The sequence below is a fragment of the Tauraco erythrolophus genome, chromosome 3 (assembly GCF_009769465.1).
Source record: "Tauraco erythrolophus isolate bTauEry1 chromosome 3, bTauEry1.pri, whole genome shotgun sequence".
Lineage (NCBI taxonomy): Eukaryota > Metazoa > Chordata > Aves > Musophagiformes > Musophagidae > Tauraco > Tauraco erythrolophus.
Genome location: NC_141467.1, coordinates 60,378,133 through 60,390,972, shown reverse-complemented (window position 1 = coordinate 60,390,972; position 12,840 = coordinate 60,378,133). Strand labels below are relative to the sequence as shown.

Below are 12,840 nucleotides of genomic sequence, written 5' to 3'. Positions count from 1 at the left end.
TGTGTGATAAAACCCTTTGTAACCCTTCATTAGTTAAATTTGGTTTGATCCCTGATCTCTGTGCCATGACCCCCCACATAGGTGAGTGAGGATGGCACAAGAGTAGCAGGATGTGGGGAAGAAGCTGGCTCCCATCTCCAACTGTGATGCAGCCCCTGTGAGATACAGCCCCGAGAGTGCTCTGTCTGAGCTAACCAGAGAAGGGTACGAATGACAAGAGTTCTGGGAAAGAGACAGTTTGTAGTCAGATGTCATATGTCAGACTGATACAGAATAGCTTAAAAATCTTTCAAATCTAAATTCCCCATTTTCACATCTTCAAGGATATCTTAAATCCTCTTTTTTTTTTTCTCCCACTCTTACTAAGTAAATATCTCAGTGATACCTTCTGACAAAGAGTTACACTTGCAAATTCTGTCACAATGCAGAATATTGTCTGGTATAATCTGAAAAATTTGTATTGCTTTTTAATCTACCCCCAGACCACCTGTATGCACTGCGCTCTGGAAGTTGAGATCTCATTCACTAGTTATTTGCTTACATATTTATGGCTCTAGGAGGTAAGTTTTCTAACCTGTGGGTTTAATGGTTTCATTAAGTCAGTACCAGTTTTGCTAACTTTTCAGTAAGTCTCATTGTCAAAAAATTTAAAAAGCTGTTTTAGAGAAACAAACGTTTACAAGGGCCTTAGTTTGTGAATTCACCCCCCAAAGACAGTATACCACTTTCCTTGCCATCAAAACTAAATTTGTACAGACTTCAGACTTTGCTCACGGCTTATTTGTTCAGTAAGGAAAGGGGGAAAAAAAACAGTTCTCTTGCTGTATTCCCAAGGGAATCCCGCTAAGTTAAAGCACATTTTAATCTCTTGAGCCGGCAGCTTTATTAGTAAGCGTTTCCCAGTCTTCAGGGAAATCTAATTTCACAAATAGATCAGAGCCACTTCAAACGCAGCTTTCAGTTGCCATCCACCGGGGGACAAACGGGGAGGAGGAAGTTTGTCAGAAAAGACCTTCTCTGAGCCCAAGAGTGATTACCAGAGGTGTCTCCATCGACTGCCACCCACCTAAAGTCGATAGTACTCAAATGAGTACGTCGGTGCGGACTATATAAGAGAAGCGCATGGCCCTGGAGGGCGCATCCCCCCTCTCCGGGCGCAGCACCGACCGCCCCGCTGCGCGCCCGGCGGAGCCTCCGCGGGGACCCGGGCTCTCCGGCCGCGGCAGAGGACGTCTCTCCCCAGCCCGCACGCTCTCGGCGAGACTTGCCTCCCCTTGAAGGTAAGCAGCCGCCCGCCGCCTCTCCGGAGGGGGCCTCTGGCGTGGAGCGAAGGGGTGTCGCTGCCCCTGCAGCGGAGCCCGAGTCGGTCCCCGGTTACTCCCCGGGTTTGCCCCGGCGGCGGCGGAGGGAGGGAAGGAGAGCCCGGAGCCGTCGGGGAGAGCCGGTTGCCTTGCCGCTCCGATTAACTCTTTCGCCCAAGCGGATTTGCAAGGGAAGCCAAGTATAAAACAGTTTGTAAATAACAGAATTTTCCTCCCTCCCCCTTAATCCTAACCCTTTGCTATAATTAGAATAGCTTACTTAGGGGCATTAAGCACCGCTCTCGGAGCTTCAGCCTGTTGTAATTGTTTTTGCCCTTTACACCCTGATTTGCAGCAGTTCCCGATCTAACCCCTAACTGAACTCCGTCCAGTTGCCCGTCCGCGCGCTCTTGCCAGAAAACCGCCGTGCGGCACTGCCCGGGCGGCCGGCCCGGCCCGCCGGGGCTACGCCGCCGCCCCACGCCGCCGCCCCACTCCGCTCCGCCGGCGGAGCAAAGAGGCAACCGCAGGCGCGGGGACGCCGGGGGCAACGGGAGCAAATCCCCCGCAAAGCCCTGGCCCGCAGATATGTGCGGCGGGGTTAATACCCTTCCCCTAAGCCGCGTCTGTAAACGCGCCCTCCGGGGCTGCTCGGGGGGCTGGCGGCGAGGCGCGGCGGGGCCGGCCGCTGGCGGCCCGTCGGGTCTCCGCCCTGAGCCGCCTCCGCCGGCGCTCCGCGGGGCTGCGCCCGGCCCGGGCGTGCGGGAGCGGCGGGAGGGCGCGCACCGCCTCCGCGCCCGCGGGGGTGCCCCCGGGCCATGGGGGGCGGGCGGGCGGGCTGCGGGCCGGGCCTGGCGCTGACCGATTTCGCTCTCTGCCTCCTCCCAGCGCCGCAGAGATGCGAGGGGCGAAGAAACGCCAGGCGCTGCCCGCCATCGTGCTCCTACTGCTGGCTTCGGCCCCGCCGCCGCCGGGCGCCGAGGGCAGGGACGTGCCCGCCGCCGGAGCCGAGCGGGGGGCGCTCCTCGACCTCCTCCTCCAAGCCCTGGGCGACGGCGGCCGCCCGCTGCCGCCCCGCCCGCCGCGGCGGGACCGGGTGATCTCCCGGCGGTACAGCGGCGGCGGCGCCCCGCCGCCCGACCCCCAAGCCATCGCCGCTCCCGCCGCTCCCCGGCCGCCCCCGGCCGTCGCCGCCGCCCTGCCGCCTCCACGGCTCTTCGCCGCCGCCCGCCACGGAGGTAAGAGCCGTCGCGCTGCCCCTCGCAGGGGGCCTGGGGCACCGCTCCCCGCGCCCCGCCCGGGGATGCAGCCCACTCCGCATCCCGCCCCTGCCGCCTTCTCCAGTGTCCAAGCCCGACGGCGCCTCCGCCGGGGCAGCCCGCTGCGGGCGGGAGGAGGCCAGCCGAAAGCGGGGCGGGAGGTGCTCTCCCTACCTCCGAGGCAGCAGCCCTCGGACACGTTTCTGCCTTTGGAGTCGAGCCCCGCTGAGGGCAGCGCAGCCCAGCCCCGCTCCTGTGCGGGACCCGGCGTCGCAGGGGACGAGGAGGGGGAGCAGCGTAATGCCCCAGCCCTGCGTCCCGGCAGGAGTTTAGCTATGGGGGGTATCCGAGAGACAAGGGAGGGCAGGATCACTCGGGCTTCAGCAACTTCTTCTGAGAGGTCAGTTGTGGCCACAGTTGATCTACAGTCCCTTTCAGCAAGCCTCCCAACTGCCCTGTGCTACCGCGTGGCCAGTGCTGAGGAAGCCCCGTTTGTCCCCAAACTCAGGGCTGCCCCTCCGGTTTGCGCAAAAAGAGGAAAAATGACTAATCCGAGAGACACGTGTGAACTTTTTCTTTAAACTCGGTCTTCAACTTGACTATTCCCCGTGTGAGGAATTTTTCAAGGTTTGCTGGGACAGGTGTGGTGGCTCCGGTCTGTGCTGGCCATGGGTGCTAGTTTCACCTTCTGGAGGATGCTCAGACTGGGGCAGGGAGCCATCTCCAGCACTGGCACAGGTTAGCCTGGCCGTGACAAGTAGGGGCAGTTCAGGGCAAAACAGAGCTGCATGGTGAAGTTCTCAGACTGTACTTGGCCAGGAGACGGGGCAGTGGGTCACCTTTGCTGCAGCTAGTTTTGATGCAGAGCCACGCAAAACATTTTCCACTAGTGTGGAGCTGTCTGAGGGGTTTGTGGAGGTCGGGATGGTGCAGTTCAGCAAGAAGGAGGTTATAGTGACTGTATCTTGGCTGTGGCCCACTAATGTTTTTCTCTTGTTGCTTGCCGGAGACCCTACTGGAGGGAAACCAAGATGAGTGGAACTAGGGAAGTTTGGTTTCTTAGGGATTTGTGTCCCTGGAGAGTGCTCTTGTGGCTGATGGCTGGTAATAGGTGAAGTCGAGCCACAGACCTCCCCAAGGCGCAGTGATAGAGTTGCCGTTCACTGTCCAGTAGTCTATTTTAAAGCAAATTGAACTCCCCATTTTGGAAAAACTTGAAGTTGGGTAACAACTTCAGAAGTTCGTAGGCGAGTAACCGACTGGTAGGACAGGCACTTGCACAGTGCAGTTGCTGCGCAGTCTAAGGAAACTGGACTGAAAAAAGACAAATCAAGCAAAAAGTAATTAAAGTTCTGGCGTTGGAAGCCTCTGCCGAGTGTAATCTGCTGCAGGTACTGAGTGATCCATCAGCAGGGGGTTGTAGTGTCCCAGTGAATTTCTAGATATTCTTGCATTTTCAGAGCACTAAGTCTCTAGTAGTTAACAGAAAGTCAGCCCAAACCAGATTGCCGCAGATTTGAATGCTGACTGGAAAAGATGCTGCTGGTTATCAACATGACTGGTTGTTAGGGATTACTGACTGTGGCTTGAATTCTTTGTGTGCTGTGAGCAAACCCCCCGTGTACACTTTTCCAGGAAAAATGTAAAAGTGTCTTTTGAAGGCAGAATACACAAAGCCTTACATGTATCTTCTTTTCAAGAGAATGAAAGATTAAAAAGTATAAACCTGTTGTGGACAACAGTATCTCCCATTTGAGATGTTTACTCCTAACTAAATAATTGTATTGAGCTATAAAATAGAAAGCGTAAATATTTCATAATATTTATATAACTTTGAAGGGGAATTTTCTTGCATTCGTCAGTATTAAACATAATAAGGCTTTGTTTTCAATTAATTATTAGTTTTAGAAACTATATAGTATACAGAAGGGGTGGAACTGCTGAACATCCTTAGAGAAGTTCTCCAGTTGTCCCTGGCGTAGGTGCAGTGTCCTGTGGGCAGCCACAAAGGGAACTTTCTCTCCAGCCTAGAAAGGGCAGATCTACAGTTTAAATAATAGTTAAGTTTTCGTATTCACTCCAGTTTTTGTAACAAACAGCAAGGATGCAAATTAGTGCTTGTTGTGATGACATGTGTTTGTTTTTTGAGGCAGAAAACTGTAACAAAGCTTTTCTTACGAGTCAGCAACCCTTTTCTTGTAACTCCTGTCACCAACACATTAACAGCAGCTTTTTATTCCAATTGGTAGTACCTGAGTGTCAGCCAAAGAGAATATTTTCCCGTCAGTCAGGAAAGGTGTTGCATTCAGCTAAGCACTCAGCCAAGCATTTAAAACAATCCAAATATATTTGGATTGTCTGTCATTGCTGAACATCAAACCCAAGTGTCTGATTCAAAAGAAAATTGAGTAGCTCAATTGCTTCTTCCATTTGAAACAAAAAGCACCCAGAACAGTGTCCTGTACAGAACAGAGCATGCAAGAAGCATCATCTCTGTGTGATTTCTCTTCTTTCTTTTCTGAGGATGCTACTCCATATTATCAATGAACTGAATAGCAGGAGGGCTGAAATGTGCTTCCTCTCATGTTCTCCTCTTTCTGTCCCTCTCAGGACTGGTTCCAGCTGTAGTATAACCACACCATGAGCTAATTCAACTCGCTGAGCAGCACCTCCACAAACACCTTTATTTTATTTCATTCTGGAGGTTTGGTTAGCTGTTTCTGTAGTGAAGAGAGCTGACCTGGTGTGCCACTAGCTGAATTTTAGGAGCAGAACAAGGCAATTGGCTGGTGAACGTGACCAGGGGCAAGGGCTGAGAGGGGATAAGACCTCCTCCTTACTGTGACAGGGACCTCATTTAGCTCAGGCCGTAACAGACGAGCATGGCATCATAGGGTGTCTTCAGTGAAGCTGGAAAAAGAAAGGTTAGATGCTAACTGTCAGACATTCAACATGTACCACTCATTTATAGATACATAAATAAGATGTAAAAGCCAGAGTGGTTGGTCTGTGATGCCCCATCCGGATATGGCTTGCAGGTGATTCAAGGGCAGGTCCTGAGCTGGAGCTATGTCCTGGGAATAACAGCTCTGCTCTACTTCATATGTGTTTGTTGCGAAGCAAAGGACTATGACAGTGCTGAAATGGGATGGACACTCTCACTTGCCCTGCCGTGTTGGGGCAGTGAGCTGCTGTGGCCGGCCTGGAAATGACTCTTTAGGTCTTTCTTTCCTCTTAATCAGGATCTATTCTGTGTCGTGTGCTTCTTGGCTGTATGAAGATTTGTATCATGTATCTCGTAGGACACAAGACACCCACATATGCAATAAAGTTACCAGTTTCACCATCATTTTAGCTGTTTTAACTTTTTATCTCTTTTATCTCTACATGGTCACAGTCTCACCTCACACAGATCTGTCCCTGTTTTTCTTGGAGACCTGTTTAATGAAAATGAGCATTTTCTCTGGGTATGTTCAGAAGAAATAATGTATTCCAACTAACCAGAAAGCAGTTTTCATCTTTTGCTAGGATTTCTGGTAGGATGTCACTAAAAATGCAATTTCTTCCTTTGAATTATTATATCTAGTGGGATTGAATTTTCTGTCACAACATCCTTTACTTGCCTGATTTCCATGAAGTTTCTATGCTTGAATGTGAGGGTTTTTTGCACTAAGAAGTGTCTCATAAAGTTTTTTAGCTTAGTTATGAAAGCTCCTCTATGGGTAATTTTTTTCTACAACTATCCCGTTTCTTTTTTATGAAGAACCCAAATATGTATTTTCACAAAGAGAGGATTCAGCATCAGGTTATTTTTGAATGTCGCGTTGGGGGAACTAGAATAGTTCGTCATTCTTCGATTTTCTTTGGTGCTTTTTTCCAAACACTTTGCACAGAACCAAAATAGCTTCCATGTAATTAGATTTGAAGAAGTCTTGGGAAATAAAAAAGTCTGCGTTAACTATTCTTTCCTTACATATTCCCCATGAAAGTGGAGAAATGAGCTATCTAAACTTACACGGGGTAGGGGGCTGAAATTTGTCTTTGTGCTGGGAGACCAGCAAGACATTTTAAAACATTTTGATTAGTTGTTTTTCAAGCATGAGGGAATGAAGATAAATATTGCTCTCAATTTACCAGTATGTTCAAATTAGCCTCCTGAGCATATCTACTTCAGATTTAGAATAACATATCAATGAAAGGGATTTGGCCCTCAAACTATTTAAACTTTGAAGTTAAACTTAAGAGTTCACTTTTATGCCAAAATTTCTTACACATCAGCAGAAGAAAACTGTAAGTTGTCCCATGACATGGTGCTAATTTAGCCATTATTCATAATGACTTCAATTTGAAACTTATGTTTGAGGTTTATTTTAGTTTACAGTTGAACGAAAAGCATGTAACCTCATGTAAGACATTAGAAAAGTTTTGTTCTTTTTACTCAAAAAAATCTCCTGTAAGTGTAGTGATAGTTACAGTTGGAAGTCTCTAATTCTGCAAGACCTGCTGTGCCTCATACTAAACTACTTCAGTGAATGTATATATAGATCTAGAATAAAAAAAGGACACCATTGAGAAATGTAAACCTTGTCTTTAGGAAATTGAAATGTATGATACGGCATAACACGGAGTTCTTTGTAATACTTCTGTCTTGTTCAGTTACTATTCCTATTAATAAAATAGTTATGGTGGGTTTTTTTTGGTTAAGTTTTTTTTTTTTTTAGTATATTGGGTTAATAGAAATTGCTGAGCATTCAGGAGGCTTAAAAGAAGAAGAAAGTTTATAAAAATGACATTCTCCAAAATCAGATATTTACCAAAACAGACTTTACCTCAGAAAATAGCAAAATAGTGGATGAAATTGATCTAAAAGAAGAATAACAAAATAATTTTTGTTGGCTTATAGTCATTATTCCTGATTCCACATCCAAAATTTTGAATAAATTGTTTTTACAGTGAAGTTGGTGTGGGTAGGCTTTTCTGGAACAGAACCAAGGAAATATATTCTGCTTAACGTAATCCGTATTTCAAAAGGTTAAGGGACTTATTTTTCTTGATTTTTATTGAGATGAACGTGATAGGCGAATAAATTATAACTCTGCATTTTCAAGATCTAGTAGTTAAAAGAAAATATATTCTCATAAATTAGCAAACTTAATGAATCATCAGATACTACTCCTCTCAGCAGAACATCTATATAGGAGTCTCTATGGGAAAATGCAACTAGTTTGGGTACTGGAATACAATACAATACAATACAAATGCAATAGTTTGGGTACTGGAAGCAGTATAGATGCCACAGGACAATAGTTATTGAGGCAGGATCAGAGGGGCTGTGAGGATCTCACCACACCATGATGGAAAAATATGAACAGTCCCAGTGAGTTCAGTGGAAGTAACCATGATCTCTGCTGGTACCAAGATTAGATGTCAGTTCTACTCCAGAAATACAAGTAGGCAGGATAGGTTTTTAATACATAGTATTTCATTTGAGTGAGAAGAAAGAATTACTTTTCTTTAAATATATCGATAGTATTTTGATCTCAAAGCCATCTTCAAATTTTCATTGATAAATTCTCCTAAACAAGTTGATATTGGCCACTTTTTAATGACCTGTTACTTACTGTTTCCTGTAATAAATGTATAGTTCCACACACTGATAGGTTTAACTCTGACAAGTGCATATTTATAACTGTTTTTGTATTCATAAGCATATTTTGCTTTTCCCACCATTTTTGCTATTTTTAATGGAATGAGCCTTCACTTTACTGCCTTTCATTCAGGTCAGCTATTATTTATCACCAGCATTTCCTTCAAGAAATTGTTACCTTTGTACTAGTTCCCCAAACTAAGATATCTGTGATCTCAGTGCCTCTAGTTTGCCTGCTGGCTTTCTTAGTTTCTAATTTAATTAAGTCTCAAATGCTGCAGAGAGTGTATATTCCACCAGCCTTCAGTTCCACGCAAGTGCTTGCATCTGTCGTTGTGTCCAGCTCCTTCATGGTTATGATGCCTTTATGACCTGTAACCCTGCTGCTACGTTTCTTTCCTTGACTGCTTGGGTTTTCAAGTGTATTGTGCAATATACCTTGTAATAGCAATATCGTGTGCTTGGCAAAAGTGACTGCCAGGCAGTAGAGCCAGGCCACTGAACAGAACACATCTGAAATCTAGGATAAGCCAGAAATCTTCCATATCACGGTGGAGAACGTCAAGCTCATAGACCAGCCCTGACAGCTGATGAGTGAGCATGCAAAGACAAAACATAGGAGTTAACTGCATGGAGGTTTAAAACATAAAATAGTCCTTCAGAGTAGTCATAGAATCATAGAATGGTTTGGGTTGGAAGGGACCTTAAAGATCATGTAGTTCCAAGCCCCCTGCCATGGGCAGGGACACCTTCCACTAGATCAGGTTGCTTAAAGCCTCATCCAACCTGACCTTGAACACCTCCAGGGCTGGGGCATCTACAACTTCTCTGGGCAACCTGTTCCAGTGCCTCACCACCCTCATTGTAAAAAATGTCTTCCTTAGATCTAATGGAAATCTACCCTCTTTCTGTTTGAAACCTTTGCCCCTTGTCCTATCACTACATGCCCTTCAAAAGTCCTTCAAATGAAATGATGACACTGGCTCTCCAAGGGGCTCTGCCCTCACTTCCACTAATCACTGCGCAAACCGAGGGTGCTCGATACCTTACTGTATCGACCTGATGTTGCGCGCTCTCCTGGCACGTGAAGGGAGAAACCTTGTGGAACTGCCTTTTGCCAGGCAGCAAACATTTCGGATGGCAGTATGAAGTGCTGGAAGCACGATAGGATGTCAGCATATGGAAAAGCTTTTTTTGTTGAGCTATTGCATGCAAAAAGTCAGTGACTCTTCCTTTATTCCATATGAGGAGATCTTCTGGTTTTTGTTTTAGTTGTATTTCCTGTTTTTATAAAAATTGCATTTAGCATTACCAAAGACACAGTTGCTAATGTGGACGGTTCTTGTCCTGGAAAAAGTGAATGCCAGAATTGTCACTGAATTACACCAGGATCGGGCCTGAGGTACACCAGGACTTCTCTAATATGCAGGGAAGTGAATAACAAATAAAACAGAAATTTCATGTCAAAGTAGATCCAAGAGCATAACTGTCCATAACTCGGGAGCTATAGCATGCATTTTGAATTAGTCTAGCTTGGCCCTGAGCCTGTGAGCAAACTGAAGAGTCGAAATATTTTTTTTTCTTTACTGTAGACACGATTTGATTTTTCAGTCAAGAAAGAATGGCAGGTCTCTGTGTTTTACTGGTTTGTTATTTCAGGTGTTAATCTGCTAGGGAAAGCCTCTGCGAGGTGGAAGAATGGTAGTGCAGAGGTGTAAGGCTTTGCAGTATGCTTACTGTTTGGGAGATAGGCTTTAGCCTTGAAAATATACTACTTCATGCCTGGAGATGATTTTTAAATATGTATGTATACAGGGAAAAGGATTTAAAAAGATGAGAAGTGTAACTATATGTATAGGCACACACACTCATCTTTTAATTAATGGGTTTTGGGGGCAATTTGGTGGAGAATGATGTGGTGGTTTGGACCTACATGTGATTTGAAAGTCACGAAAGGTGGCTTCTAAATGTAGACTATTTTCCAAAGTGTTTAAAACAGCATAAAAGTCATTACACAGTAGTACTCACTGTGAAAAGCTAAAGGTAAAACCTCATACTCAATGAGGGACCTGAGGAAGATGCACCATCTAGGAAAGTGGCCACCAGAAGGCTGCAGAGAGAAAAGGGAGTCTGGTTCCATGTCTAAACTATACATAGTGCCACTGTCCACTTTAGGATCATTTTAATCTTAAAGAAGATCTCTCCAAGTGACTTGAAAGTAGTTTGTACGAGGGGAAAAATATCCCCCTTATTAACACTTGTCTGTTTTATAGAGAACTAAAATTTTCAGGGGTGTTTATCTAGTACTTTTCATTACAGTAAAAAGAAAAAAAAATTGCGTAAAGTTGATCAAATTTCATGTTAGTATTTTGTAAGACTTCTTTTAAAACATATCAAGTAAGTGCACTTTAATAGCTATAGTAAATATCTTTTTCAGTAAAAGCATTCAGCTTTGATAATTTGTTGCTTACGTTTGGTTTTGATGATGAGGGAGAGTATTAAAGCAGACTGTTAGAAAAGAATGTAATGGTTTGTGAATGTATGCACACATGAGCAGTGTTACACAGAGTGAGATACATTTTTTTTAGTTGGAAAAAAATGTGTTCTCTGGGACATTTTTTAATTGGTTTTGATACTTAAGCAATTGCATGTACTCCCTGCCCTTGAGACTACAACTGAACCTTAACTCTGGTGAAGAAAATATGTCAAAATGTAACTTGCAAAATGACTAGAAATCAGGAGAAAGTACGTGATGGAAAGTGTTTTGCCAGAAAAAGTGCAGCTGATCTCCTGTGTTAGCCTCAGTTGATGGTTAGGCTTTTCTATTCAATTTAAGGATGAATACTTCATTTTGTCACTTGTGAATTAGAGGTTACTACTTTAGTGGAAGTCCTACAGGCTATTCAGACGTGTTTTGGGTATTTTTAATGTTGGTCAATTGGGAAACAGTTGCTCCAGTGAGGGAATTGATTTACTATTGATTACACACTGAGGGTGCAATTCTTTATCTCTAGGGTATAAACAGAATTTAACACATGAAGGATCCAAGCATTTGATTGGTTAGTGGCCATTTTTATATTATCCTATGGTCTATTATGTCTGCTGGGCAAAAAATCACTGATGTGCAATGCTCCACTGATTTTACTAAAACAGTGCGTAACGATGTGTTTGCTTAATACAGGCTTTAAGACCAACAGAAAATACTATTTGTAGTTACAAACTGTGGCTACTTTTTAATCTTAATATTTTGTTTTTAAAAATGCAATTAAAATGGTTATGTAGTCAAACAAAACCAACTTATGGTAAAGGCACAACTTTGCATAGTAAGAATTTTTAGACTTTTTTGGTAAGTTTTATTTTTTAAAGTCTATTACGTCTGTCTTTGTCAATTCAAGTAAATTGGTTAGATTACATTTTAGTACATGTTCCCTTACTACATGATTTGAAATCTGTGTCTTCGGCTTGAAGAAAAACATTTCAAGTTGCATCAGTAAAGCACCTATTGTTATGTTCCTTGCAGATTTTGGAAAACTTCAGGATTAACATGGCACAAATCTAATTAAGGCTTTGCTACTTAAATTATGTTCTGCTTTTTACTTGAGCCTGTAAAATAAAGGTGAAAAGCAAAATAGGAGTCCAACACATTTTTTTCCTTAACCCTTGCTGTTTATGATATCAAGCTGTATGTGATGTGTTTCAGTAGAAGGAACCTCTGAAATGGAGCATTAGGAAATGCATCCTTGTCAGTATATGTGGCAGTACTGGATATATGCACTAGATTAGTAAACCCCTTAAATCCCATTGGATTAAAATAGCTGAGGAGATAGCTGTGATGTTATTACTGTAATCGTGATAGAGTAATTACTTTTTCCTTATCTGTTAATGGCATAGCATGCCTAACATGTAGAGACTTCTGTTTTGTCACAGAAATTTTAATTTAGGAAATTTAGGAAAAACTCATCTTTTACACAGTGGACAAAGACTTGTGGCCAAAACATACCAATATGAGGATTTCTTGTGGTCTCTGGAGAAATCTTCTGGGATAGAAGACATCTAGAGCAAGCTAATTACTTTTATTTTTATGCTATGGGCCTAAAGTTTGAAATGACCTGACTGTCAGTACTCAGTTAGCAAGATACCCCATACAATTTGTGCTTCCCATTATTATATGATCAAATCCCAAGTTTGCATGTAAAGTTAACATACACAGATTTCCCTCCTTGATTCAGTAACAAGCTGCTTTTCCAGATATCAGGAAATTTTCAGACTTTCAAAAAAAAGATTACTACAAAATAAATCATTTGTGTGGATAAGACCTGTACAGGTACAGCAGATGTACTGCTCATGAACAAGATAAGTCTATGTCACCTGCACGGTAGTCACTCCGTGTGTACGTATGCGATTCAGCTGCATGGGACTGTAGAGGATCTCTTATCTAAACTGCAATGGGGCTTTCAAAATCCCTAAGATGGATCTAAACCACACATTTATAATGGAATCTGCTGACCCGGAACTCAGCAGCACCTCCGGAAAAGCCTTGCTTCTTCTTCTTTGGTCTAGGATATCTATTCCTTTCCTGACAGAGCAAGGAGTGAAACAAGGAGTAAATCTGAAGATTAAATAATGCTAACAA

General features: G+C 44.0%; 1 protein-coding gene across 1 annotated transcript in view; it reads left to right on the top strand.

Annotated features, from left to right (window-relative positions):
• Nucleotides 1-2,199: 2,199 nt before the first annotated feature.
• ALKAL1 (ALK and LTK ligand 1) overlaps nt 2,200-12,840 on the top strand; it is a 36,307-nt gene continuing 25,666 nt past the window's right edge. Inside the window, exon 1 of the mRNA XM_086608430.1 lies at nt 2,200-2,539. Coding sequence (XP_086464556.1) covers nt 2,200-2,539 — 340 coding nt within the window. The remainder of the gene's footprint in view (nt 2,540-12,840) is intronic.